This window comes from Acanthochromis polyacanthus, chromosome 12 (assembly GCF_021347895.1).
Source record: "Acanthochromis polyacanthus isolate Apoly-LR-REF ecotype Palm Island chromosome 12, KAUST_Apoly_ChrSc, whole genome shotgun sequence".
NCBI lineage: Eukaryota > Metazoa > Chordata > Actinopteri > Pomacentridae > Acanthochromis > Acanthochromis polyacanthus.
Genome location: NC_067124.1, coordinates 23,239,893 through 23,266,084, shown reverse-complemented (window position 1 = coordinate 23,266,084; position 26,192 = coordinate 23,239,893). Strand labels below are relative to the sequence as shown.

General features: G+C 37.9%; 3 protein-coding genes and 1 non-coding gene across 7 annotated transcripts in view; 3 read left to right on the top strand and 1 right to left on the bottom strand.

The window, feature by feature from the left end:
- The first annotated feature begins 832 nt into the window (after positions 1-832).
- LOC110959531 (uncharacterized) lies at positions 833-4,497 on the top strand. The gene is made up of 4 exons (XM_022206417.2): positions 833-1,172; positions 2,785-3,087; positions 3,936-4,005; positions 4,194-4,497. Exons 1-4 carry the CDS (start codon positions 1,013-1,015, stop codon positions 4,264-4,266), a joined length of 606 nt encoding a protein of 201 aa, XP_022062109.1. The 5' UTR covers positions 833-1,012; the 3' UTR covers positions 4,267-4,497.
- Positions 4,498-4,603: 106 nt separating this feature from the next.
- snrnp48 (small nuclear ribonucleoprotein 48 (U11/U12)) lies at positions 4,604-11,677 on the top strand. Of its 2 annotated transcripts, none has more exons than XM_022206416.2 (9): positions 4,604-4,856; positions 5,909-6,022; positions 6,258-6,318; positions 6,719-6,799; positions 9,686-9,865; positions 10,135-10,256; positions 10,879-10,982; positions 11,090-11,212; positions 11,439-11,677. In XM_022206416.2, the coding sequence occupies exons 1-9, from the start codon at positions 4,710-4,712 to the stop codon at positions 11,521-11,523; spliced, it is 1,017 nt and encodes a 338-aa protein (XP_022062108.2). In that variant the 5' UTR covers positions 4,604-4,709; the 3' UTR covers positions 11,524-11,677. The 2 variants fall into 2 exon arrangements, with proteins under 2 accessions (XP_022062108.2, XP_051812508.1); XM_051956548.1 differs by lacking the exon at positions 4,604-4,856 and adding an exon at positions 4,894-5,007.
- Positions 11,678-11,802: 125 nt separating this feature from the next.
- Positions 11,803-26,192, top strand: part of zgc:113232 (uncharacterized protein LOC541546 homolog) — a 32,657-nt gene continuing 18,267 nt past the window's right edge. Inside the window, exons 1-13 of one of the 3 annotated variants that reach the window (XM_051956546.1) lie at positions 11,803-11,919; positions 12,595-12,872; positions 17,761-17,845; positions 18,424-18,492; positions 18,664-18,836; positions 21,147-21,275; positions 22,037-22,090; positions 22,219-22,272; positions 22,908-22,961; positions 23,203-23,256; positions 24,379-24,432; positions 25,503-25,556; positions 25,907-25,960. In XM_051956546.1, the coding sequence (XP_051812506.1) occupies positions 12,852-12,872; positions 17,761-17,845; positions 18,424-18,492; positions 18,664-18,836; positions 21,147-21,275; positions 22,037-22,090; positions 22,219-22,272; positions 22,908-22,961; positions 23,203-23,256; positions 24,379-24,432; positions 25,503-25,556; positions 25,907-25,960 (855 nt within the window). In that variant the 5' untranslated portion in view covers positions 11,803-11,919; positions 12,595-12,851. Of the gene's footprint in view, positions 12,873-17,760; positions 17,846-18,423; positions 18,493-18,663; positions 18,837-21,146; positions 21,276-22,036; positions 22,091-22,218; positions 22,273-22,907; positions 22,962-23,202; positions 23,257-24,378; positions 24,433-25,502; positions 25,557-25,906; positions 25,961-26,192 lie in introns of all 3 variants that reach the window. The other 2 variants (XM_051956547.1, XM_051956545.1) reach the window with 2 other exon arrangements.
- On the bottom strand, positions 18,284-18,355 carry trnap-cgg (transfer RNA proline (anticodon CGG)). Its single transcript has one exon. It is a non-coding gene; the product is annotated as a tRNA-Pro (tRNA).

Below are 26,192 nucleotides of genomic sequence, written 5' to 3'. Positions count from 1 at the left end.
CAGCAAGCAGCCACGTCATTTATAGTCGACCAATCGGATCCAACGCGGGCTATAAAAATAAAAGCTATGTTCAATAAAATAAGAGTATATAAAGAATAACACGGATAAAGCATATTTGCGAATTAGGACGGCGTGATAAAACAAGTATGACTTGTTGGCTTTTTAGGATGCTTTTTAATCTAATAATTATCTGGAGTATTGTAAAAGTAGGCCACAATACAGACATTCTTTTTTAAGAATAGTGATCTAATGAGCCACCTAGTATAAGGCAAGTCCAGTTATGTTCATATTGCTCCAAGTCACATGACACATTTGATTGAAAAGCCTTTCAGATTTAAAGGATGCCCTTTATCCTTATTCAAATCTTTCAATGCAATGTGTGATGCAAATGCCATAATTTTATTCATAGTTGCATAATTCATTATGTAAATGTGAGTTTTTTTATGACTTGTGATGCTGCCAGAGCAATTTTTGCATTAATTTGGAGGTCTGTATTCCCACTAATGATTAGTTGAGGAGCGTAAAATACTAATTTTCCTCAATATATCTTCCCTTCTTTGCAGACAGACAGTTGTCTCTATTCAGAGTATAAAATACAACTTGAAGAGATTATACTGCTTCAGAAGTATTGTAGTTAACAGGGTTGATAGAAACAAAATCAAACATGTTTGTGAGATATTACCAAATTCAAGGTAATTTGTTCAAGTTGATTTTACTTGCTGTAGCTCGATAAATGGAAATCACTGACAATTGTGTACGTGCACACAGAACTGTGGAATGATCCTTTAATGGAAGGCATTACATCACTAGCTGAGACAAGATGCCCAATCAGCTCGTTCTCTCAAGTGACACAAGCGAGTCACCCCTTCTGTGGTCCAGTGAAAACCCAATTAGAGGCTCCATCTTTGATTTGAAAGACAGAGCTGGAAGCAGGAACGCAGGATAACAGTTCATTTCACCCTCCTCACCGCATACACTTGTGGAGGGAACCGAAGATCAAGCTCTGGCTGGGATGCACAGGCTGAATCGTGACTGCTGGGTTTGGTCGCCCAGGCCTCCAGGGTGTCTCCATCCTCAACATTCAGGGAGCCTTGTTTCGGCCGTGTTAAGCCAGCAGGAGGATGTGGAGGAAGAGGGAGGAGAACATCCTGCTGTGTGCTGCTACACTACAAGTAGGTTTATGATGAGATGAGATTTTATCAATTTGAACAGCAGAACTGACCACAACAGAGCAAGAAATGTATTTATAGACAACAATAAAGAAGGCAACAAAATGATTAAGAAGAGTAGTTGGTCAGATTTAGTCAGCTTGTTCACCTACTGCTGATGTTCTAATTTTAACATAAGACAGATCTTCATTCATGTCAAAGAAAATCTTCCTAGAATGTATGATCTGGATAAATAATAAAATACAGAGGATGCATGGAGAAAAGATAAACAGAAATACAGTGCTATGTACAAGGCATGAAAGGTATATAAGTGTATTTTCACAATTAATATGCATAAACTGTACAGACTTTCTTGTATTACCATTTTACAAGGACAGTAATATAAATGAGAAAAGAGAACATTGTACAAATTTTAAAGAAAGGGGTTACTGAGGTGGAATGAAAAAATGATTCAGACTGTAAACTGAAACATCACTATACATGTTATGTCACGTCTGTGCCCGACTGCCATGTATTGTTCTGTGAAGCTCACCATTCCTACTTAAGACAGCTTGGCGCAGTCCAAACAGTCCAGTCATTCCAGTGTGCAACATGGAAATGGTGGGGAGAGCGACATAAATTAGATTTCTTCTCAAATTTGAAGTAATCACAGCAAATTCCACAGCTTGCTAACTCTCGATTCCAACTAGTGCTAAATACTGAGCTCACAAAGACTCCCTTACCCTACGTAGCACCATATAAACGATGTGAATTTGAAAAGCCTGACTAAAACTCACACATTTCATTGTGCTGGAATATCGTCAATGTTTAATTTTGAACATTTTAAATATGTGCGTTGTTGTTTATGATGCTGTTTGTATACGCATGCTCTGATGGATGTTCATTTTGTTTGTGTCTTGGAAACCCAAAACTCCCTGCTATGTGTGCATGTGTGTGGGTATGCTAACATATGCTGATGGCTGGTGACCACATTTTTGTGTCCAAACTCAGCAGGTCTCATCAGTAGGTACAGGAAACAGACGGCTCAGACACATGATTCAGGCATGACGTTCAAATCTAAGCCAACCCCTCGTATTAACCAGCCATTCACACTTGGGTTGTCAACAGAATTAAATGATTACTGTATTTCTTTCTTTCTTTTTCAATAAAAACTACTCGGCACAGAGTAGACTGACCTCTGCCATTGCTTGGCCATGATAACTGTAAGTGGAAAAGAATCAAACTCTCAGAACAAGGATCTTGAATTCAGTGTCTCTTTATGCAGGCCGTGTGCAGAATCTCACACATCACCAGGTTATGGGAGAGGAGATCCCCGAACAAGAGGGATGACAATATTTATATCATTTGTATCACATTGTTTAGCCACATCTAAGTTCTATCTGCTCTGAATAGTTAATCTTCTGTTCTGTCAAGGAAACGAAGAAAATAATCTACTAATATATCATAGGAGTGTAATTTTTCCTGTCCAGGTTCAGGGAGTGTAGCTCCCTCCTCTCAGCCCACCTGCACATGTCCTTTCTGCACTTTCACACAGATCTTTAACCTTTTATAGAACAGGTAATACAATCCTTGGTATTTTTCCATCAATAACCCCATTCCTCATCTTTATTTTCAGCTTGTGATGACATTATCAGTCAGGCTGCTGATGCTCGCTGCTCCAGCTGTGAAACTCCAATCCACTCAGGGATCCCCGGCAGCTCAGGCCTGACTGTGTGTGATCCACGTTGTCCTCCATCACAGCAGCCAGCAACAATAATTGAGGCTGATCGGGGAGAAGTATCACTGCATTTTATTGATGGTCATTGTTGGGAAGGTCCAAGGATGGAAAACCAGGGATGTGTATGTGTTTATGGACATAGGGAACCGGAAGATTTTGGTCCCTGCTGGCACGGATCTCCATTCATCTACTATGGAGGTGGTAAGTATACAATGGATGATTCCTGTTGTCTAAACAGAATATTTTGTGGTTGTATTAATTAATTTTTCTTCTCTCCAAATGTTTAAAACATTGGATTATTCTGTAGAATAGTGAATAAACATGTTTCATAAAAGGATTTTGTAGCTGAGTGTTCCACTGCCAGCCAACCATTCATACATGCAGGCAGATTTGAGAAACTGGCATAATGAAAAGTGACAAACAATTATAAAAACAGTCGCCAAGTAATTTTATTTTCAACTAACTGTTTGTATTTATATATACTATTGTGTATGTAAATTTACAACAAAGTATAATTTTTATAAACATTATTATAGTAAAACTGTAAATTAGCCTAACATGCAATTAAAGCTCTTATACAAGTGCAGTTGAATTCAAAAGTGCAATTTTCCTTACTTAATGTGCAGAAATGTGAGATAAATGACCCAAAGTAAAGGCATTCACAAAAATATAATGCTTCCTCAAATATGTACTGAAGTACATTACTTGAATAAATGTACTTAACATGTGACGCTCCACCAGTGGAACCTGCATCCTGACAGTTTGGTCCTGTGTTTTAAAAAGATGTTTGTTCATTTAATCTGTCTCACTTGACTCACAAGACACAATTCTGGATTTTATTATTTTGGATAAAATGTGGATGACAGAGTAAGACGTTCTGGCAAAAAATGATGAATCAAACAACTCCCCTTTGGTTGTTTGTCTTGGAATTTCACAATCCAACATTTGATGCAAAAGCTCTGACTACTTTTGACCCTAACAAGAAGAACAATACCACTTCCGTGAAGGGCAAAAGCCTGTCCCTAAATTCTTGTGTTTGATTCATGCAGTGAGGAGCAACATGGTGGTAGGAGTGGAGGTGGTGGAAGAAGTTGCTGTGGAAGACACTCTAGAAGTAATGTAAGTCCTGTATTAGTCACCAAAACATTATTGGTACTTGTACTAGTTTTTGTATTTCAGACATCTATTTATTGTTCATCTTCTAACATGTTTTTGCCTGACAAAGAATTACAGTGTGATTTATACAAATACAACTATACTTGCATGTTGGTTGAAAAAATGTTTAATGTTGTCTTTTCTCTTCTCAGTACAGGGAATATATATGCAGATGACCTACTGGATCCTGAGATTTTACAAGAAGACCAGCTTTACCCAACATGAAATCTAATTTCTAACTTTCATCGTGTCCTGACTTTACTGTATACTCACATATCTGTATAGACTGGCGACCTGGTCTCCTGCCTTCACCCTAAATCAGCTGGGAAAGACTCCAGCTCCCATGCGACTCTAATGAGGATTAAGTGGTGTATAGATTGAGGATGAATGTTGTGTATTATGACACAAAAAACTCTGTCATTTGTGATCAATAAAAATAAGTTATGTCTTGTTTAATTGTTTTCATTTTAATAATATAATATAATATAATATAATATAATATAATATAATATAATATAATATAATATAATATAATATAATATAATATAAGACTACAACTACCAGCATGCATTGTTTCTGTACCTCCCGCCATCGGCCCGGCGACGTCATTACCTTGCGCAGATTAAGTTGCTGCATCGGGAGTGTTGATTTGGATATAAAACCCTAAAATGTCGGGGTCTGTAGAACCACAGACTCTCCAGGATCGCCTGGACTGTCTGCAGGAGCTCACGGAATTCACTGAAAAATGCAAAAAACAGATTAACGACATATTTGAAACGCTGGGATGGTCGCCCGATTACAAGGACCCCAACCAGGTAGCTAACGTTTTTTTAAGTAGCTAACGTTTGTTTAGCTAGCGTTAGCGTTTAGTCTTGAGTCAAAATGAACCTCTTGGAAGTATGTTCTGGTTTCTTTGTTGCAAAGGAACAATATGACATTCAAATCTGCAAACTTCTAGGTAATGAGGTAATTGTCTGGCGTTGGTGCTTCGAGGTAAAACTATTCGGGTCTAGTACTACAGCCACAAAACAAAAAAATAATACCCTCATGAATGTTGAAATGAGACGTTTTCGTTTGAATCCGTTTTAAAGATGTATTAGTTAGTTTGTGGTGTGCTTTGCTTCTGTTACATCATAGTGAAAACTGTTTCTAATCATTTGCTCATCCATTTATTTAAATAAGGGTAAATGAACAACATCTTTCAGTTTCCTGGTAGCCAGAGGATATGATGATCACTTCCACATACCACATTATGATGTTGGTTCCTTTTATGCTGCTAAAACTCCTCCGACACAGGACCTCAAGGGATGTCCTGTGGCACCGAGATGGTGGCAGTGAATTCTGTGAGTTCTATGAGTTGCAGGGTGGGACCTAACTAGATCCAGCTTGTCCTGGTGCATCCCACAGACGCTCAATAAGATTTGGATCTGGAGAGTGAGGAACCCTGGTAAACAGTTTAACTCTGTCCTGTTCCCCGGGCCACTCCTGAGCAGTTTTTGCGTTGTGTCAGGTCGCATTGTCCTGCTGAGGGTGGCAACCGGGATCAAGGACTGCTGTTGCAATGGGAGGTGGGGGTGGGGTTGCTTAACCGGAAATGTTTAGATGGGTGGCACATATAAAACATCCACATGAATGTCAGGATTCAAGGTTTACCAGCAGAACTTTGCATTGTAACAAGATGATCGATGTTATTAACTTCACCTGTTAGTGGCCATAATGTTGTGGCTGATTGGTGTAGATGGACATACAGAGAACAAGAGTGTGTGCCATTGTAAGGTCAAATTAAAGAATTTTTACTAAATTATATACCAAGTGTTAAATTCGCACTACATAATTATTATTTATTTATTTTTTGGTGTATTCTCAGGAACCAATGGAGCAGTGCCCCTATGACCCTGGCCACAGAGTCCCGGTGAGGAGCATGGAGAAACACAAAGCCTCCTGCATGCTCCAAAAGATGGGCTACTCAGCTGAGGAGCAGGTAACGCACATGGCTACAATCACATGGGTACAGCAGCATCATTAGTCCGGAGTGAGCCACGTCTCACATGTTCAGTAAAATTGCAGCTGGTGTGCCAATAATACCAATGAGAATGACAAGAAAATGGTCACGAGACAGCAACATGCAAAAGATTCACACTTTTATGTGACAGAATACTGTTCCATGAAATCCATGGACTCTGGTGTTGATGTACAGTTTTCTAACTATTTTCCAGGCCGAGATGTACGACCCTTCTGTATGTTACGAGAACTGCAGCGTGAGAAGCTTTATAATGGGTGAGTAAATTACTGATGACTGTCCATCACTATCACCATATGTTTTATCTAATGTTCATCCAGCTCATGTCAAAGGATTTCAAGGCTCACAAGTTTTGTTTAGGCTGTATCTAAAGATGATGTACAGGAGTTTTTGGAAGCTGCAAAACATGAAATATTCATTTAAAAAAATGTTTTTTTCTTAATGCATTCACCAAGTTATTGTTCCACCTTCCATGTAGTACTTATGACTAATTCTGGACACACAGTGTTCAATTAAAGTCTCCATTTAGAGCAGACTAAAAACTAAAACTTAAAGAGATTTGTGATGTAAAGTAACGACTCTGAAGGTAAGTTAGTCATGAATAAGGAAACAGTTGGTAGGTTTTCCAGTTGTCCTCATGTAATTTCTTTCATGCAGACAAATCCACCCAGCACCAGGTGATCCTGAAGGCGAGATCTGCTGCACCGATGATGAGAATGGAAGGAGTCTTCTGGCAAGGTATTGGCTCACTTTATAACGTTAACGACAGAACAATTGTGCCATTGTGCCGCTGTTTAACACCCTAAATCAAGATGCAGCATTCAGTTGAGGCTAGGGCTGGGCGATTTGGTCTAAAAAAAAAATCTCCGATGTTTTTTAAAGAAAAATTCGAGTTTCGATTCGATTTTCGATTTTTTTCTTTCACTGCACTTAAAAATTACTGCAGACATCAGATATACTGTCAAAAGTAACTTTATTGCTGTAATTGTCCTCAGAATAAAAAAACGCATGTAAACAATTTAATGAACAAGTTAATGACGCAAGTTAATGAGGCTCTGTAATTCAACAATTTCCCCAGGAACTGAGAGCATCTTTTAATCCGTGGGCAATTATTTCACCGGTGTGGTAATCGGGGAAATATGCTGTCTGGAGGCAGATGCCTCCAGACCAGCTGTCGTTGTGCTGTGAGACTCATGTACGGCTGCATTGTCCGGCCACCTCCTCCAGCTCGTTGTGGATCTTTTGTCGAGTGGTATTGTACAGGTGAGGCAGCGCCACATCGGCGAAATACTTGCGAGTGGGTACAATGTACCTTGCATCTAACACTTTCAACAGCTGCAGTCAATTCCAGCCATTTTCAGTACAAAAAATCGCTAATATTCTATTTGTAAATAAAAAAATATGACGAGAAATACAGGGAATATTGGACGCGCATCGCGAGGTGCATTTCCTTGAAAACGACCGATTCGTGGATTTTATACTGACTTCAGGACATGTTTTGGACAAAATATTTTACTGGCTTGTGTCATCTGGATGTAAAAGGTTGGATTATGGCCGTTTTTTGTGGAATATTTTCATCTGTGTGTAATAATGAACCCGGAAATGTGAGTCGCGCTGTGTGCGTTGAAGCCGTGTATAGAGAACGGATGGATGGATATTCGTTGTTTGTCGGACAAATGTGTTTATATTACCCGCTGTGGTAATCACATCTGAAAGTGGTTTATACCGGCGGATTCATGAGAATCTAAGCTTTCCATCGACGTATAGTGTTTGTATAATCGCATTTGGAGCCTTCGGACATTCTTGAAATTCCTATGCAAATTAGTAGGTGTACCGCCGGCGGTACACTGAAGTTTTAAACATACTTTGCAGCGAGGCTTTGTCTGTTGTTTGTTTGAAGCATCAAAACCGAACCAGTTCCAAATGATTGAGTTAGCTGTGCCTTTCTTTTGAATGAGTTCTCTGTTACATGCTGCCGCTGCCACAGGGAAGGGGGCTGTGTCACACCGCGCTACGGAAGCCCACGAGGAATGGGCGGACGGAAAGCGAAAGATGCCGGAAAACTGCGGGGGAAAAACTCGAGTTTGCGAAATAAAAATCTTTTTTAGCAACAAATTCGATAAATCGATTAAATCGATTTTTTGCCCAGCCCTAGTTGAGGCAAAGCTGCATGACTGAATGTCACAATTCAGAGATTTAGTTCACACTTTAAGGGAAACGACCACCACTAGATGTCGCTAGTAGAAAGTCCTGTGCTAAACTCATAAATGTGTTGCTCAGGTTTTTGGGACCTGTAAACCTACATGTCCCTCCATCTCCCCCAAATACTAATCAAAGTAAAAGAAGAGCTTTTATGATTTCAAGACATTTTTTTTCCTGATTTTGAATTTTTTTGCTTTAATTTTACGTACTTTTTCTGCATATGTGTGTAATCGGCGTGTTGTGTGTTCCTTTTGCAGCAACAGGGGTGAGTATTAGAGAGGAGATGGGCTCTAGAAAGTTCTGCTGCTCTGGTTCAGGCTTGCCTGATTACATGCAGTATCCTTTCAAATCATATCCTTTCAAACCACAAGGCTGGGCTGCGGGACTCACTTGTGCACACATACACACAGTTTTCCCTTTACGTGTGGGGAAAGTCCAGTCCATACATTCAGATTTCTCAGTTAGTTTGCATTGAATGTACTAAAGCATTACTGTCTGTCCTTCCATCCATGAAGTTCTCTTCTAAAAATCACTCCAGCTAAGAGCTATGCTAACCCTCAGTAGACTGGTCATCGTGAAGAAGTTAAAATTGCTGAAGTTGAAAAAAGCTCAGAAAATATTTAGATTTTGTGCTTTTTACAGCAACTAAAAACAAACTCAGACGCTACATGCTAACAAAAGCAACACATTAGTGAAGCTGACAAAAGCTTGGAGATTTGTTGAGCGCGTCCTCCTGCCATGTTGAAGACAGATCTGCTACATAGTGTCTATCATAGAAATGAGGTTAATAGAGCATCAGCCACACTTTAAATAACTTGTCTGTTGACTCTCTCTGCTTGGTTTTGACAAGTTCAGACTACATGATATTACCCTGATGACTGAAAGATGTCAACAAAAATATTGTGTGATGTGAACCTGGTTTACAACAGGTCATTTGTCATTATTTGTAGCAGATAAACAACACTGTTCTGCCAACTGCATTCTAAAAATGTAAATATCAAGAATCCACTCAGTGTTATTGACCTGTTTGGTTATAGCTGTATTGTTTCTCTAATTGTGTGGAGTCAGGGATGACTTTGCTCTAGTTTAGGTGGAGTCTGATTAAAATGGTAATGCCACTTACAAAGAACCATTTAACACTTAAAATAACTAACCAAACCTTTATTATTTTTAGAAAAATTTATAGTTTTGGTTGAATTAAGGAGCTGCTTTTTTGTTCAGTCCAATGAGTAAAAATACACTCTTTGAGTTTCCCAACTTGTGAAGGAGGTGATTAGTAATTGTAGTTTTATTGTGGAGAAATGTTCTGTTTTATCAACCTGTGTAATCAGTTAAAGGAAAAACAACATGTAAAGCTGGTGTGTGGGTATTTTCTCCCTCTGTCATTACTCAGTGTGTAAAACTTCTGTGATTCTTCATCAGGTCAATACTCCGGTCAGCCCGTCGACGTACCTCAGAACCACAAACGAGCCATTTGTGACCTCACCGTTGCTGACCGATTGGCTCTGTACGATCATGTGATCACCGTCAATCAACAGAAGGAAGCTGCCTCCTCCAGCAATGAGGATCTCTATGTAGATTTGGTGTCCAAACTCCAGAGGGGTGAGAGTCACTCAGTGTGGTGTTACACCTATATAGCACATCTCAACATCAGAGCAATACGATCACCAATACATGAAAAGCAGACTTTATAGGCTGGTGTATGATTAAGGGACAGTGCTGCTATATTGTCTTATTTGACTTTTTCTTATTTGACTTGTGGCTGGCTTTTGGAAAAATAAAATACAATTTGTAAAAAAAAAAACTACATTTTAACTGTTATTTTCCCCCTCTGTGCAGTCCTCTGGTATAATATGTGTGTTTGTGTGCAGATGACGAACAAAATGAACCCAAGACTCATCTGGAGCTGATGGCAGAGATGAGAGACTACAAGAGGCGGCGTCAGTCCTACCGAGCCAAGAATGTTCACATCACTAAGAAGTCCTACACTGAGGTAAATAAGTAGCTGCTGCTATTTTGTTCACTTTAATAATTTCCTTTATTTCAATAAAATTCATCATGGCATATTGTTTATTTGTAGCATGCCCAGTATTTTTAATTCAGGGTAGCATGAGCTTAATTTCTGTCTCCGAATGGTGTCGTGACAAAGTTTCTGGAAGTGTAGTACAAAGTGGGTTTCCTTCTCCTCCCATATTCCCAACTTTATGTTGAAGTGTCAACAAATTCACAGCTAATTTAAAATGGTTACACAGCTACAGTGTGCTCGTTGGCAAAACTGATCTGCAAATCCTACAGCAGCTGTTATGACTCTGAAATGTTGATTATTGAGATGAGGTTTCTTTTTCAAATTTTTAAATCACATAAACGCACCATTGTGGTAGGCATTTTATCAGTCTGTTGTTTTAATTTCATTTAGAGATTTGAAGGGTAAAATATGATGCAGAGAATCTTATCATGTCAGAGGTTTTGGAGGGCCAACGAAATTTGTCTTACAAACTAATGCCGTTTCTATGTTTAACTGAAAATCGGATACCGATTCAACTTCATAGGTCTTAGCTGAAACTGTTGTGTGTTTATTTCAAGGTTAAGTGACTAATACTGTGATCATCCTGCAGGTGATCAGAGAGGTGATTAATGTCCATTCAGAGGAACTTGCCAGACAGTGGAAAGACGAAGAGGACGAGGACGAGTCGACGAGATCTGAACACTCCTCCCACAAGTACACGGCACAGTCCTGTTGATCAGTTTTCTGTTTTGTTGTTGATCAAGAAAAAATCATTGCGATCAGAGGAGTTGATGGGCTAGTGATTGATATTTGTCTGTCAGGCGCTTGTTGGAAGAAAGACGGTCAGCATCCTCAGAGTCTCACCACTCCCGCAACAGACGCCATCGTAGTCGGGAGCGAAGCCACGACAGAGACGGCAAGAAGAAGAAGAAAAAGAAAGAGAGGTTAGAAAATACTAATTTAACTTTTGTGTTGTGCCTTGTCAATTTATTGGGTGTTCATGACAAGTGACTGTTAAACATTTCCATGTTTGTGTGTATATATTTTAGATTCTTGTTGTGATTCTTATATAACAGATTCATACAACCATTAGTCAATGTTTATGACTAAAAATGTCATGTTTTTTGAAAATACAAAATGGGCTGTAATTTTGGCTTTGGATCTTTGCAGGGATTCGCGTTCCCCAGATAGCCGCCACCACCACGACCGAAAGAAAAAGAAAAAGAAGAAAGAGGAGAGGGAGAAGGAGAAGTGAGAGCGCTGGATCAGCAACAACAGAAGTCAAATCAGATCAGGTCAATGTTCATCGTGGCCTTCCAAAAACGACAGGTGTCATTACATTTTAAGTTTAGAAACTGACTTTGGAAAGATATAAATGGTAATAAAGTTCTGGGAACCAACAACATAAACACTTTTTTTTCTTTTTTTTCATCATCACTGCAATTTCCAATCATGTTTCCACACTATTGTTCATCATTTCAGGGTTTTACAGTGCAGTTACACATTTTTTTCCTGGTTTGCTCTGTTTAGGTGGACCACACCTGCTCTGCCTGATAGGTTTGGAGTGATTTTTTTTTTCTTCTAACTAAAGATTATTTGGAATGTTGGACAGGAGTGTCATAACTGGCACACTTTCATCACGGGGTCAAAGGTGACTTTTTTGGCGTTAATTTTGCCGTGTGTCTGTGAGTTTTTTGCACAAGATTTCTGCAATCATTGACAAAATCCTGAAAAGTGGGTTTCTGTGATCTTGAATTCAGAAAAATGACAGATGTTTAATTCTGTCATCATTTTCGGAAGGAGGAAAAGCTTAAAATGTCCATTTTGAAGCTATATAATGATGGTCTGTCAAGAATTTCACACTTGCAATGAGTTAAAAGCAAAAGCAACCAAAGGCTAGTTTTACAATTTGTCTAACTACCAACCAAAAGCTGTAGAAAGTTAAAAGATTTGTAGCCATTAAATTAGTATTTTGGCAAGACATCAGACAAATGTCATCAAATTAAGTGTTTAGGTAGAGGACTCTTAATTGGAGTTTTGTTGGCAAATTATCTGTATGTGACTTTTTTTTTTTTTTTTAGGATGACAATTTCAAATTTTCTTAATATATGTGGCAGATTTACTTTCCTTTATTACACATGCACCACAATAAACTTACATTTTGATCCAGTTGGTGAGCAGTTAAGCCAAATTCATTTAAACTGAATGAAATTGTTACAAATGTATGCTTTATGTTTTTGCTTCAAAATATACCGTGCATGTGCATTGTGACTGGGATATAAGTGACACCTTGGTCTTTCTCTGCTCATGCTGGATTCTGGTTCAGGTATTTCTCACCCTGTTGAGAAGCAGAGATGGAGGACAAGAAGAACAAAAAAGACAGACTGGATCCTGTCAGTGCCTGGGAACCTGAGGGATCCCAGAGAGGCAGAGAGGAGACAGACAGGACAGGGAGAAGCATCCAAGTGATAATGCTGTGAGAGAAACTGCTCAGGGAAAGCTAAATCAGATTGTTTTTGTCCTCATCTGTATCCAGAAAGCGTCCTGTGCAGGATCTGGTCTTGTACCTGACTGTGCAGCACAATGGGAGCGTCCAGGGACAAGGTAAGAGGAGATGGCCTGGATTTGACCAAAGGCCCTGCTGGTTTTGATCTGTTGTATCTCCCTGACGGGCCCATGGGTGGAATTTTATTAGATTTGAAATGATTACAACTAATATATGCTGCAGAACAGACACTAAATGGACAGAAAATGGTTTGTGGACATTCTGCATGTAATGGGCAATATGAATAGAATAGTAGCAGCATGGGTTGGTTGTAGTTCATATCGGTGTATGACCTTGCAGATTACAGTAGCTGACCAGGTTTATCTTTGTTTCATGCAGAGTGGTTGGATATTTAGCAGGTGCTATCGTATGTGTCAATGTGCAGACTTTCTTTACATCTTTTCATCTTTGAGTTGGGATCCAAAGCAACAAGATCAGGTGTCAGTGAGAAAAACCTTAAACGTAATGAATGTTAATATACTTAATCTATGCGTTCAACCAACTTCTACCTGGGAGAAAAACATAAGTTATAGTAACCTGCAGAATGAATTTAGCAGAAACACACTTATTTTTTGAGTGAAATGTTTTTAAAGTATCTTAACATTTGTATTTGATCGTAAAACAGCAATAGCCTTACAAAGAAAGTGCTCTGTACACACTGGAGTGCAAACCGTTCCTTCATTACAACAGGGGAGCTGTCTCTGGGAGTTGTTTTACAGGAAAGACATTTCTGAGGCTCATTTGTTTGTTGTTTTGGAAGTCTGATTGTAATTCATGTTCTTTTTCAGTGCACAAAAGTCCATTTTGTACAGCCACTTTACCACTTCTTTGATTTGCCTGAATTTAGAGAAATGTCAAAATAGGTTGCATTTTCCTTTTGTAGCACAAGCATTAGCTGGTGTTTTCAATGACAAACCACAGATAGGCATGAAAGCATCTACAGTAGTTAATCTGACCCTGCAAATGTTAGGCTGTTTCTCACCTCACTGCCCCAGCGGTCCTGCGGGTCAGGATTATCAGTTCATTCTCATGTCAGCATGCTCCGTCTACTGCAACGGTTACGGCAGATCTTTTGTGATTTTTGCTCAAACTAACCAGTAGTAGGAGTTTTTTTTTGTTTACAAGATATTCTACATCCACCAGTGCTTTGTAGAATTGTGGCAAGATAATGAGAAGTTGATCTTAGGTCAGTATTGTTCATCAAATGTTGCACATGCATATTTTTCTATTCTTTGCTGCCTTTTTGCAAAGTAAGAAGTGCTTCCTGTTTAATAAAGAAATAAAGAGCAACAACAGCAAGAGGCATTAGGAAGCACCAGACAGGAAAATATACCACATTTCTCACAGCCTCTATCTGAAATTTTAAATACCACACAAAGAAATTGTGGTTATGGTCATTTGTATCCCTACTGTCGCTCGTTTTATTGACCTCGTGTCAATGTCCATTATGCAGCTTGTCCACTGAAAGGCTTTTCCTTGGTTTGTGTTCAGGCTCACAGTGAAGCTTGAGGAATGTCAGATGAGTCTGAGAAGAGCTCAGCGGTTTTCATTCTGACAAAGTATCCTCTCAGTTGGTTTCATTCTCACTTAAACACCAGCAGTCTCAACTGAGCAACTCCAACCCTCAGCGACTACAGGCCAACCACAGAGTCCCAGAGGCCTTAAAAAAAAAAGAGTCTGCTTTTTGAATGTAGTTGCTTTGACACTTCAGTGATCCTCCTCGACCTGCTCTGAGGTCAGGAGGTCCATCACTGATACTTGTTTCACTTCTAATATTACTTTAGTAGCACCTTGTAGGTAGTCTGATGGATCAGGCTGCAGAGATGCCTTTGACAACAGATGTTTTCTAGAACTTAAATGCAGTGTGAAGACCTCTACATGTGAATGGTTTGGTCTGATTCATTACTGCTGCACATAATTCTGAAAGTGACACATACATCAATCACAGTGTTGGCAATGCCTTGTCCTTCCATATCCACCTGGCATTGTGCTCTTAATTTACTCTTAATTATTCTGCCAGTTCCTTTGCCTATTGGGTCTCAGAAAACAATGAAATCTGCCCAAAATTAGGTTTTTTAGCAGCTGGAAACAGTTTTTACTTTCCACACCTGATTAAACCCAGATAACTGTAACACGATAAAGAAACTGATGGAATATCTACACATGAGGGATTACATAAAATATATTAGTGACTGTTTAAAGAAAGGGAGAAAGGGAGGGTTGTTAGACTAATATGTGGCACCTGGTGGAGCTTTAGGAGGCTACAAAAGCTCACTTGGTCTCACTTATTCTCTCTCTCCTAGGCTCCACAGCTTGGTTTGGCGATTCCTTTTGCACTCAACACCAACACACACATCCTCACTCACCCATGCACTCCACTCATTACTGATGTAAACATTTGTCACACTTCATTCCTTTAGTTACTTAAGTTATATTAAAATATTGTGTTTGTATCTTAAAACCTGACTGGTCTCCCTTCCTTTGTCACATTCACTGAGCTGGTTTGTGATAATAGACTAATACAGGTATAGTTGGCATTTTGGTTGCGAGACTGACCACCATTCATAATAGCTCAAAAGAGGAGATGCTACAGCATGAAGGGAAGAAGTAGGCAAAAGATCCAAAATTTCTTTAGAATTTCAACACCAAACATTTTACCTGTGTGATGCCTATCTAACTAGGGCAACTTATGGTACAATGACGTGTGCTTTCATTGTTGCTAGGCTACACGTTGCCATAATTTGGGTGGGTACTTTATTGATTAGAGAGATCAAGTGAAACCAGAAAAAACTTTGCCAGAGAGTGAAAGCATTTCCAGATTCACTCTTATTTGAAGTAAACTTTGTCTGCTTTGCATCTCGCCTCGCTATATTTGCATTGTGTCTGCAATTTCCAAAGCTACTTATGGTCTGGCACTGATCACTACCTTTTTGTCCTGACGCCATGTGCATGCTGTTATTGGCTTGGAGTCAAAATAAGAAAATGCAGGCAGAAGCCAGGGTCTCTGCAGATAAATGCACCACTACAAAATACTATTAGATCGTAAGTGACGATTGTAATGTACTTTTTAGGAAACTCTTGCTTAGTATACCTTTACAATCGTCTTGTTTGTTATTTTCTTGTTTTTGTAGTTATATGCTAAAAAACAAATGAAGAAACAAGAAAATGAAAAAGAAACAGAAAAGAATGAAATTGTAATTTTTTATTTGTTGATACTTGAGGAGCTCGAACCAGCAAATGTTAAGTGTTTTTGTCTGAAAATGAGTAAAATTAATAAATTAGCTATACTGCAGTCACTTTTGACATATGAAGTGGTATTTTGAATAGTGTTAATTTGTTTGGTTTATTTGTTTATGTATTATTTTTGTTTATTTGTCTTTACTGTAACATGTTTGACTTTTATGCAGTCGTTCCTATAATCTGAGGCAGTTTTCTCTTGTAGGAAACTGTAAAAGTAGCTATGAGCCTTGATCTTGAATTTTGTGTGTGTGTGTGGAGTTATCTTTTTTGCGTGTGCAAATGTCTATTCACTACCACTGCTACATGTGGTTATGTAACAGTGACATACCTGATCTGGTGCAGTTAGGGGGCAGATCACTAAAGACTGATAAAACTGATTTCACATATTTCGAATATGCCTTAAAGCACCCATCAAAAATCTAAAAGCTTGTTGCTAGGGTAAATTATGACTCTTGCTTTCACAAAGATCGCAAACGCAACATCAAACACCATCTTTAGGTAGCAATCAAAGACTCTTCCACTTATCAGCAACATCTCAGTCCTCAAAAGTAATTTTATGCCATTTGGTTAAGTGAGTGTAAGTATGCAACATTTTTTTGTTCTTTCACAAAAGATGTTTTGTTTCTGCAAAGTTATCATCTTATGGTCAGAGTTTGTGATACCCAGCTGGCAGTGGTGCAACTATTCCATCAGTGCATTTTATGCTCCAGTCCATGTTCATTTAACTTCAGTTCTGAAGAATCCTGAGATGAGTGAAGGAGCAGTAATTTACACTTTAGGTCACTAACCAATGTAATTGGTTCTGTGAAACTCGTCTGCTTGCTGGTGGGCCTTCATCAGCAATCTGGCTTTTTCTGAAGAAGCTGATACAAATAAAAATGCATAATAAATAAAAAAATGCAGTTAGATATTGTGTTGTTTGCTATGCACAGCAATGAATAATTATTTGTTATGTTATCAGTCACATTGATGGTCACATTGGAAAATTCTTATACTTAGAACATCATTGTGGAGATTATGTGAACATTTCTGAATGAATAGGATGGTGATTGGAAGGGAGTTTTTGTAGATAGACTGCATATAGTCTATAGTCATAAAATGCTTTTTAAAAAGGCACCTAAAAACATCTAAATTTTTTCTATCTGTTTAAACCAAGCCAATATTTCAAGGACAAATCATCAAAATCATTATGCGACTGCTTGGTCAGACTTTACCGTCACAGGTCCATAAATGAAGAATGTCAAATCTGACTGATTCATATTTTCATCTTCAGCTTCTACCACCTATATTTTGTCTTTGTCAGATTATAACTAAATATCAAATATCCAATGTAATTCTAGCAAAATTCAACTTCATGATACAGTAAGGAAAATTAAAGTAAAGTAAATGATGAAAGAGGAGGCTACAATGAATAAAATGTGATTGTGCTCACGTATTCATTCCTTTTTCTACTCTTCATTTCTATCTGTACCTGGTCCAAGTGGAGACTTTGCTCTTTATTGTCCTGTAGCTGTTATGAATAGTATCAAAGCTCAGTCTTGGGGTCAGTCAATTCAGAGTTCATTGTTTGAATCGGAGTTTGTTCAACCAGATTTTGTGAAAGAGGGCCTTTGTCATTTTTGTCATCTTTATCTTTTCATATAGATTGTATTAAGTTCGTAAAATAATTTCAAATGTGTGCCATGTATATTTGTTTTTTCTCTGCAGACGTCGCTCCTCTCACGGCTGTTTGTGTTGATGCTGTGTGTCGTCTCTTCTCTCTGCCAGGAAGAATATTCTGGATACCACTCAGGTCAGAGCTGCTTCATGCTGAGGCTGATAGAACATCGGAGTGTTGTGGTTCCAAACAATACATTTAGATAAAGTATATTTGGCACGCAGCTTATACAATGAGCTGTTTGTTCCCACTTAAAAGAACAACAAGAAAAAAACAAGACAATTCAAAATTCTTATTTTGAATCAACACATTTAACACATTTATTTATTTTAGAAATTAATGCGTTTGGTAGTCAAATGAACAAAAACAATAGTAACTACTCCAGTTATTTGAGCTGCTGTTGCCTGTAAAGATAGCTCTATAACCTTTAAGAAGTAACTCTGACTTAGTCTGTCACTAGAAAGCACCGGTAGATTTTATTTTTTGTCCTATTTATGATTGTTTTTTTCTTTTCTTTTTGTGGAGACAATGTATTTAGTTTCAAACTATGAAATTTTCTTCGGCCTAAACAAAGGGCTCGTCCGGGATTTGAACCCGGGACCTCTCACACCCGAAGCAAGAATCATACCTCTAGACCAACAAGCCCCTTACAAAACCTAAAATCCCTAGAATTACTTCTCACTTACTGTCTGTACATATGTATATCTCTTCAGGTGAGGACCACACCTTTGACGAGTCGTCCTTAGTCGACCACTATGACAACTTAGCCTCTCCGCAGCCTGGTGAGATTCTTGTCCCTCATTATTCTTCCTGCTTATAGATGATCAACAACGGATGTTTGTTTCCCAGACCAGTGTGAAATATACCAGAAAGCACAACTCACAGAGCTCCAAAGTGAAAACTGAGACTACTAATGGATCATAAGGTCACTGGTCTGAATAATGTTTCCTCAGAGTATCCCCCTGAGCCAACTCACAATTATGATAAAGACCAACTACTGGAGGAGGGAGACTACGACCCTTATGGTCCTGCACCCACACAGGTTACCATGATCACCGAGGACACCTTTCCCTACGCCACCACCACTGAGTCCCACTACGCCAAGGAGGACACAGAGATCATGCAGGTGGGACAGCTGGCGGTCTTTACTGCAGTCAGAGCAGCGCTGACAACAGTTTTTTTCTTCAGTTGAGGAAACTGTCTAAATCCTGGGTCCGCTCTGGAGCTTATCACAGCAAACATGAAATTTTACATGTTTGATGAACGTGTCCACTTCTGTTTTATCAAAACAAGAACGAGGAAAAACAAAACTTTAATATCTACAATCCCATGAGAACCGGTCAGACTGTCTACTGATGGTCATGTGACAGCGTATACAACCAGAAGCTCCAAAAACAGCTGCTAGAAGAAACATTTGCTGAGGTTTTTTTTGACAGCTTGTCAAGAATTTATGGTGGACTGTATTTTAATTACACCTACATATTAGTACCTATTTTACTACACTACTTTTCCTCGTACATACAAATCCTACTGAGTTATCTGCAGTAATTTGTTACAACCATCCTTTTGTATATAGTTCTTGAAAGTTTCATCTTGTGTGTATAATGTCCTCTGCAATTTTGGCCCTGTGTTTTTAATATATTCTTATCCTACGTCTGTTTTTTGAGCTGCTGTAATGGTAAACTTTCCCCAATGTGCGATCAATAACGTTTGTCTTATCTTATTTAACCTAAAAAGTTTGAAATACAGGCAACATAAATTATATATTAATTAACCAGTCCATCTACGTAGAATACATATGCAAATAAAATTCCTGTTAGGGTCAGATGTTTTTCAACATTTAACTATATTAAAGGAAGATTAGTTTTTGATACTAGGAGTCACCAAAGTCGGACCCTACACAAAGAAACCTTTGACAATTCCTAGGTTACACAAACAAAACCCCCCTTTTCATGTTGCAAATATATTTGAATAGTCCAAAAAATACCTTGAGGCAAAATAAACTTGCATTAAATTAAAGGTTCCCTCAGAATCCTGTAATACACAGTCCCCTTGATATGCACTTTGACTCTGTTAAGCTTCAATTTGCAAAAAGACAATATTAAAACCTTGAAATAAAATCTGACAAGTGCTTAAGCAGCATTTACAGTTGTGCTTCAGCTGATGAAAGTTTAGTTTGTTTTTGCCTTTAATGTTACATACACAATCAACAGGAAAATTGTATTCCTCAGGATTAATTTCAGTGCTGAAGAAATATAATGCAATACTCAATCCAAGATGTTACCAAGATGTTACTGAACCTCAAACCTCAGTGTTTAACTAAGAGAAAGGGAGTTTTGTCATTCTCAGGGGAGCATACACAGATCATGTGGAGCAATTAGACCTCTAACAGGTGTTGTGAGTTACACTGATTGCCTTCATTGTAGTGGCACCTGGCAAGGAAAGAAAGTAGGGTAAAATGGGCAGCGGAGTGTCTGGGCAACAAAAGCCTAGATGTGATAGATGACTGCATCAGAGCACTTCCAAACCAGCATGTGTTGTGGGGTGTTTCCAGTGTGGTTGTAGTGGTTAGCACCTATTAAAGAAGAGAGCGTCCTGGGGCCTTTTCTTAAGTCTTCTGCAGCTGCTTTCTATTTTCTAATGCTTCTCCATGCCTTTTATGAGACCCTGCTCGTTAATTATAACGCAGCTTTTGCTTGTCTGGTGGTCATGACACAATATTTTGCTTATTTCAAGAGTGTTGCCTCAGAAAGACATTTTACAATTCTTTACTTTTCAGAGTCAGTTAAATCTTGTTTTTAGCCCAGTTTAGCTGAGGTAGTGAAGATGCATAATAATTATGCACACTTTAACCAAAGGCGCTAATCACTTTAGGTTAAATCCTGCCTCATTACTCCTTAAAATGATCAAATTTAATAAGCATTCAAGTATAAATGTTTTACATTTGAAAAGTGTCCATAGAAATGATGAGAATATGCACTTGTGTAATAATTGTGCAAGCAGCGTATATCTTACTTTTTGTATGAGTATTATTAATACGTTTTAATATGGAAAGTTAATGGGACTATGTAACTTTTGCTGAGTGGAAGCCAATATGACCAAAACTGTTTGTTGCAAATGAATATGGTTTATTTCCTCTTTTGTTGTTGGATGTTTTCACTTCTGGGAGAATTCCCGAGTGAATTGAAAGTGAAACAACAAATGCAACTTCAACTTTATTTTTATCTTTCACTTTTAAGAACAAATCACGAAATGCTTTATGAAGTGAAATAGCGGAACACCCTAATTTAAAAAGCCACTTTAGGCTTCACAATATATTTTGTGTGTATAAAGTTGCATATTTCAACCACAGCTGAGTGAACATTGAAAACATGACCTCAACAGATATGATCATGCTCCCTATGGAGCAATAATCTTTGGTAATGTTGTGTTTCAGGTGCCATATGGAGCCGACACTGACTCCTCAGAGGAGTCGGGGGGTGATGCAGGGATCAGGGAGGAGAGGCCAACAGAGTGTGATTGTGAACCCGGTGAGCCTGGATTCGCTGGGTTTGCAGGACCAAAGGTACTAGATCCTTCCATCATATCACTGTTACTTCATGAGCTGCTGTCCTGCTGATGCTGCTGAAGAAACGCATCAAGACCATGATCGTGTTTAAGCACCAAAAAAATATTATGTTGCTTGGCCTGATAGAGGCATTGGTATCTTCTTTTAAAATTTGATTTTTTTGTGCAGAAAACTAGCTTAAAATGAATCTCTTATTATAGAAATAGATGTTACTTTAGAAAAAATGTGTCAGCTGATAGAGCATCGCTGTTATTAGCTGCAAAAATTGTAGATTGTAAATTAAATAAACATCAGTAAAATATCCCTCTTCCAGTACAGGTTTTGTCAACTTTTCCACATTTGTTGTTGTACTTCTGATGACTTCTCATGTGTTGTTTTAAGTCACTTTCAGTGTAACATATTTCAGTGTTTATATTATCATCATTGGAGAGACAAGAATTTCTGTTCTGTAGCAGCGCTGCAGTTTTTATGGTTCTCTGTTTACTTTATTCACATTTGAGGGAATTATGCTACATTGGCAAGTAAATATTGAATCTGGTTATTGTAGAGATTCATCTGCTTATATCTCAGACGTTTCAGTGAAATGTTGAGATTAAAGCTCATGTAAATTGTCAAAATTGCTCCTCCCACAGTTTGCACAAACACAGTAATGAGTTGTCGATATGTACCCACTAGAAAATCACTGATAAATACTGTAGGTTTGTCTTGATTTGCAGCGTATCTTTTGCTTAATGTGATTCTTTTTCTCTCTCTGTCAGGGATCCAGAGGCCTGCAGGGTAAAACTGGTGAACCAGGAATTCAAGGCAGAGAAGTGAGAGTCTAAAACGCTATTTTATAGCATGTTTGTATATTACAGGGAAACCTGAATTGAATAAAAACTGTCCACTGAGCTCTGTGTATGATCAGCTATTGGTTTTATTTGTGTGTTTTCTGTTTTAGGGTTATAAAGGAACCAAAGGAGTTCAGGGAAGAAGAGGAGACACTGGACCAGTAGTAAGTAAATCCTGTTACAAAACTGACTCTTCATACTACCAAGTAGGACAGTTTATACTGTTGATGTAACTCGTTACAATATAAAAGTAATGACAATGTTGTAATCCGTAACAGATACTGAAAATAACAATTAAAAAAAAACTGACTTGAAAATGAAACTGAAAGTGCAGAAACTTAAATTTGAAAGGAAAAGCTGTTCAAAGAATTGAAAATAAAAGTAAACGCAAAGGAGAGACAGGTTATTTCCAGAATTCAGTTTATTGTTTTTATAGTCTTAAAGAATAAACAGCGTTTGAAAAAGGATGAAAGCTACATTTAAATATTTTCATCAATTAGAATGAAATTGACTTTGATTTAGAAATAATTGTACATTAATAAGCGCCTCTGTAATTTTAGTGTTATTTTCCATATTTTGACATTAGAAACACTTTTATTAGAGGCAAGATGGATTAAGTACCAAAATAAATGTATTTTTCAGATAATTTAAATACTGCTATTCAATGTATGATTGAATGTGTTACTAAGGATAAATATCACATATTGTTCTTTTCAAAACTATGAAACTGCTGCATGAGTTGCTTGCTATGTGATTTTTGTTAGTGGTACGTGTTTTAACCTTTGACCTCTTCTTGTAGGGTGATGCTGGGCTTGAGGGAGACGAAGGAGCTTCTGGTTTCTCAGGAGGGATGGTGAGTTAAGCTGTCCAGCTGAATCCAGCAGTAGAGGCTGAAACTCAGTGTTTGCATTTTATTCTGAATGTTTGATAATAAAAATGTAAATATATATCACTCAGATTTTATGATGAGCAGTGTCTCACATTTGCAATTTTTTAGATTTTTTTCAATATATCGTTAAGCCTCATAAAGCTCTAAGTGAATCTATGATTTAAAACCTTTGTAAAATAATAAACTTATTAATTTAATCCCTCAGGGAGAACCTGGACTTATTGCAGACCGAGGTGAACGTGGACAGCTGGGTCTGAAGGTAAAGATGCATTAGCCCTTTAATGCCCAGTGTGGGTCAGCAGATACCATTTTCTCTAGGGTTTGTTTCACTTTTGACCCATGTTGTGCGTCGAAGGGTTGAACACATACTGACATGCAAACTTGTACCATTAGACGGTGTTCAAGCCCAACAAACTTTAAACTTAAGAGCCACCCGACCACCAGTCTAACTCAGAACTAAGACCATGGTAGCAGTCAGTCACACCTGCTAACTATCTGGTAACTTTCCTTCAACAGACATAACTATGGCTGCTACCTCATGTTTGATTTCTTCACCTGTTGGCTGTTTCTAGCCTGCATGTTTTGCTGCTGGCGCATGCAAACACTGGATGGAGGGATGTTGGTAGAAGCATCACCATTTCCTTTTTTTTTTTTTTTTTGGACATATTTTGTCTTTAAGGACAGTATGAAGAGTCAAAGATGTAAAAAAAACCAAAACCAAAAACGGGTGAAATAAAGGGGTAGGACATACAACACAGTTCCTTGGCTGGAATAGATCAAGAGATGTTGCAGTTGTATGATATCTGCTGTAATCATTCAGCTACTCTGGTCAGTGCTTTCTGAAAGAAAAGTGAACGGAGCACCGTGCTTTAAAGATGTTTTTAGTTTGAAAAGTGTTGTAATTTACTCTGAATTAATAATTAGTCCAATTATTCATTAGATTATAATTAATATTCAGTCTGTTTGCTGTTTGGAATTTGAAGTGAATACGGGTGTCTATAATAAATATATTACTTTGTATTTATTTTAGAATTATGAGAGGGTTATTCTAACTACGCAATTGATGTTAACAGTAGTTTCTAATTCTGCCTGCTATAAATTCTGCTTCTGTCTTTTAAACCAGACAATTTGTCCCGAAATGTGATTTTTTTTTCTTTTAATCTTATTTAATTGATTTTTAGTTGCTTTGTGATAGCTCACATTTTAAAGAATTGTCATTGAAGGAGCAAATTTGCATTTGAGCAGTAAACTTTCTGAATTTTCGATACTGCATTGTTCTCCTTCTCCTCCACCTACTCTTTAATTGGTTCACCAGCAGCATCGTGAGCAGTTTGAGTAGACAAATTATTTGATTAAATCTGGCGTCTCTTCTTCTCAACAGGGTGACCTCGGTATGGAGGGACCCCGCGGAGGAGTCGGACCTGCTGGTGAGACTGTAAGGAAACTGCACAGAATAACACAAACTATTACTGAGACATCTTTGAAAAAGTTCAACTGGGTACTAAAGCAGAGTGGTGGTGTTTTTTAACCCTTTATTAATACTGTAATCAGTGAGGTATTAGCAGATATTTAGGTTTTCCTAAAAAAAGCAAATTAAAGATGAAAGTGAGATTAAGAAAAGTTACTGCAACCACATCATGGCTGGTTAGTGATGTCAAAATGGATTTATTTTTTATATTTCTCAATAATCTATCAGTAACTTCAACTTTATTCATCAAGAAAACAAATAAAATACAATTTGAAGTGCTTTACAGGCAACTGACAAAACATAAATTGTTAAAAATAGATTTGGAGAATAGTGCATACCACACACACTTCCAAACTACTGTTGAGTAATACAGATAATAAAAGATAATGCAGGCAGGTGCGGGTGAAGAAAGCGAGCAATAACCCCAACAATCTGCCACCAACCATCTGCCACCCTATAAAGAGATCCAGGTGGTCTTTAGTGGCTGTTTGAGACGTTGTACCTTTATATGGTTGGAAATCACCTGGAGGTTTGGCTCCACCACCATCTACGTTAGTACCCCGTCACATCATCAACAATGACACAGAAGAGTGGTGCGTGGTGAATTTGGGAGTTTCCTTTTTGGCAGCTGCTGTAACCGTTAAACGTGACCCCTGAATTGGGATTGAACTGCAGTTATAGAATAAATCCTTTTTTAATTACATTTTTCCTATTTTAAGTCAATTTATTTCATCATTTTAAATTTATTTTCATTTTCGAACACTAGCAGAATCCGTTGTTTCTAAAGCTTGTAACTTTAGTGTATTGTTTAAATGGTAATACTTCATCTTTGTGCGATAGAACATACTTTATTTTGTATGATGATACATGTGTATATACCTCACACTGGCATGTTTTTAGCTTCTAAGACAAATCGTTTTTAGTTTATTTTGGCCAGCTTTAAAATTCTGATTTTCATAGTCAACTAAGTTTGGGGTTTTTTTTCTATACATTTGATTTTTAGAAATTCTTATTGACTTTATTATTATTTATTCCAGGGTCCACATGGTGAGGCTGGGCCTACAGGTCCAAAAGGAGGTAAAGGTATCAAGGTAAAGGAGTAACATGCACAAACACGCTGTCTCCAGATTTTTTTTTATAGACCTTTTTTTAGTCTCTCAGTCCTCATCACATTTGCATATACATGACCACTTTACATAAATATCTAAAAATAACTACATTTTATGTTCACAGAAATTTTGAACTGCTTGTACAGTGGTACTTAGCAAATATATGTTTAGTAGTTTATAAAAATATGATCATTTCTGTAAGTCCTGTAACACTTAAACCATTAAAATGTTCTGTGTTTTAAAAGTTTATTTACAGTACATGCCCTTCCTGGTTGTTATTTTTGTAATTCTTTTTTATCTATTGAGGTGCTTTAAGTGTGTTTTCTGTTTAGGGATCTTTTGGCAATGAAGGCAAACAGGGTCTTCAGGGACAAGATGGACTAAAGGTATAGATAGAAACCTTAAAGACCTGTAAAAGAGAACGCATTTGTTTCTATTGAAGTATGACTGATTGCCGGAAACTTGAATCCATGCCTTACCTTGATTAACTAGAAAAGCACTCAGAGAGTGCAGACCTCCGCCAAGGATAGAGAGGAAAACAGGAAACCCATGCAGTAAAGGATCATGAGCTGGAATCAAACCTGCATCTCTGACACAGTTCTGTTTACGAATCACCTT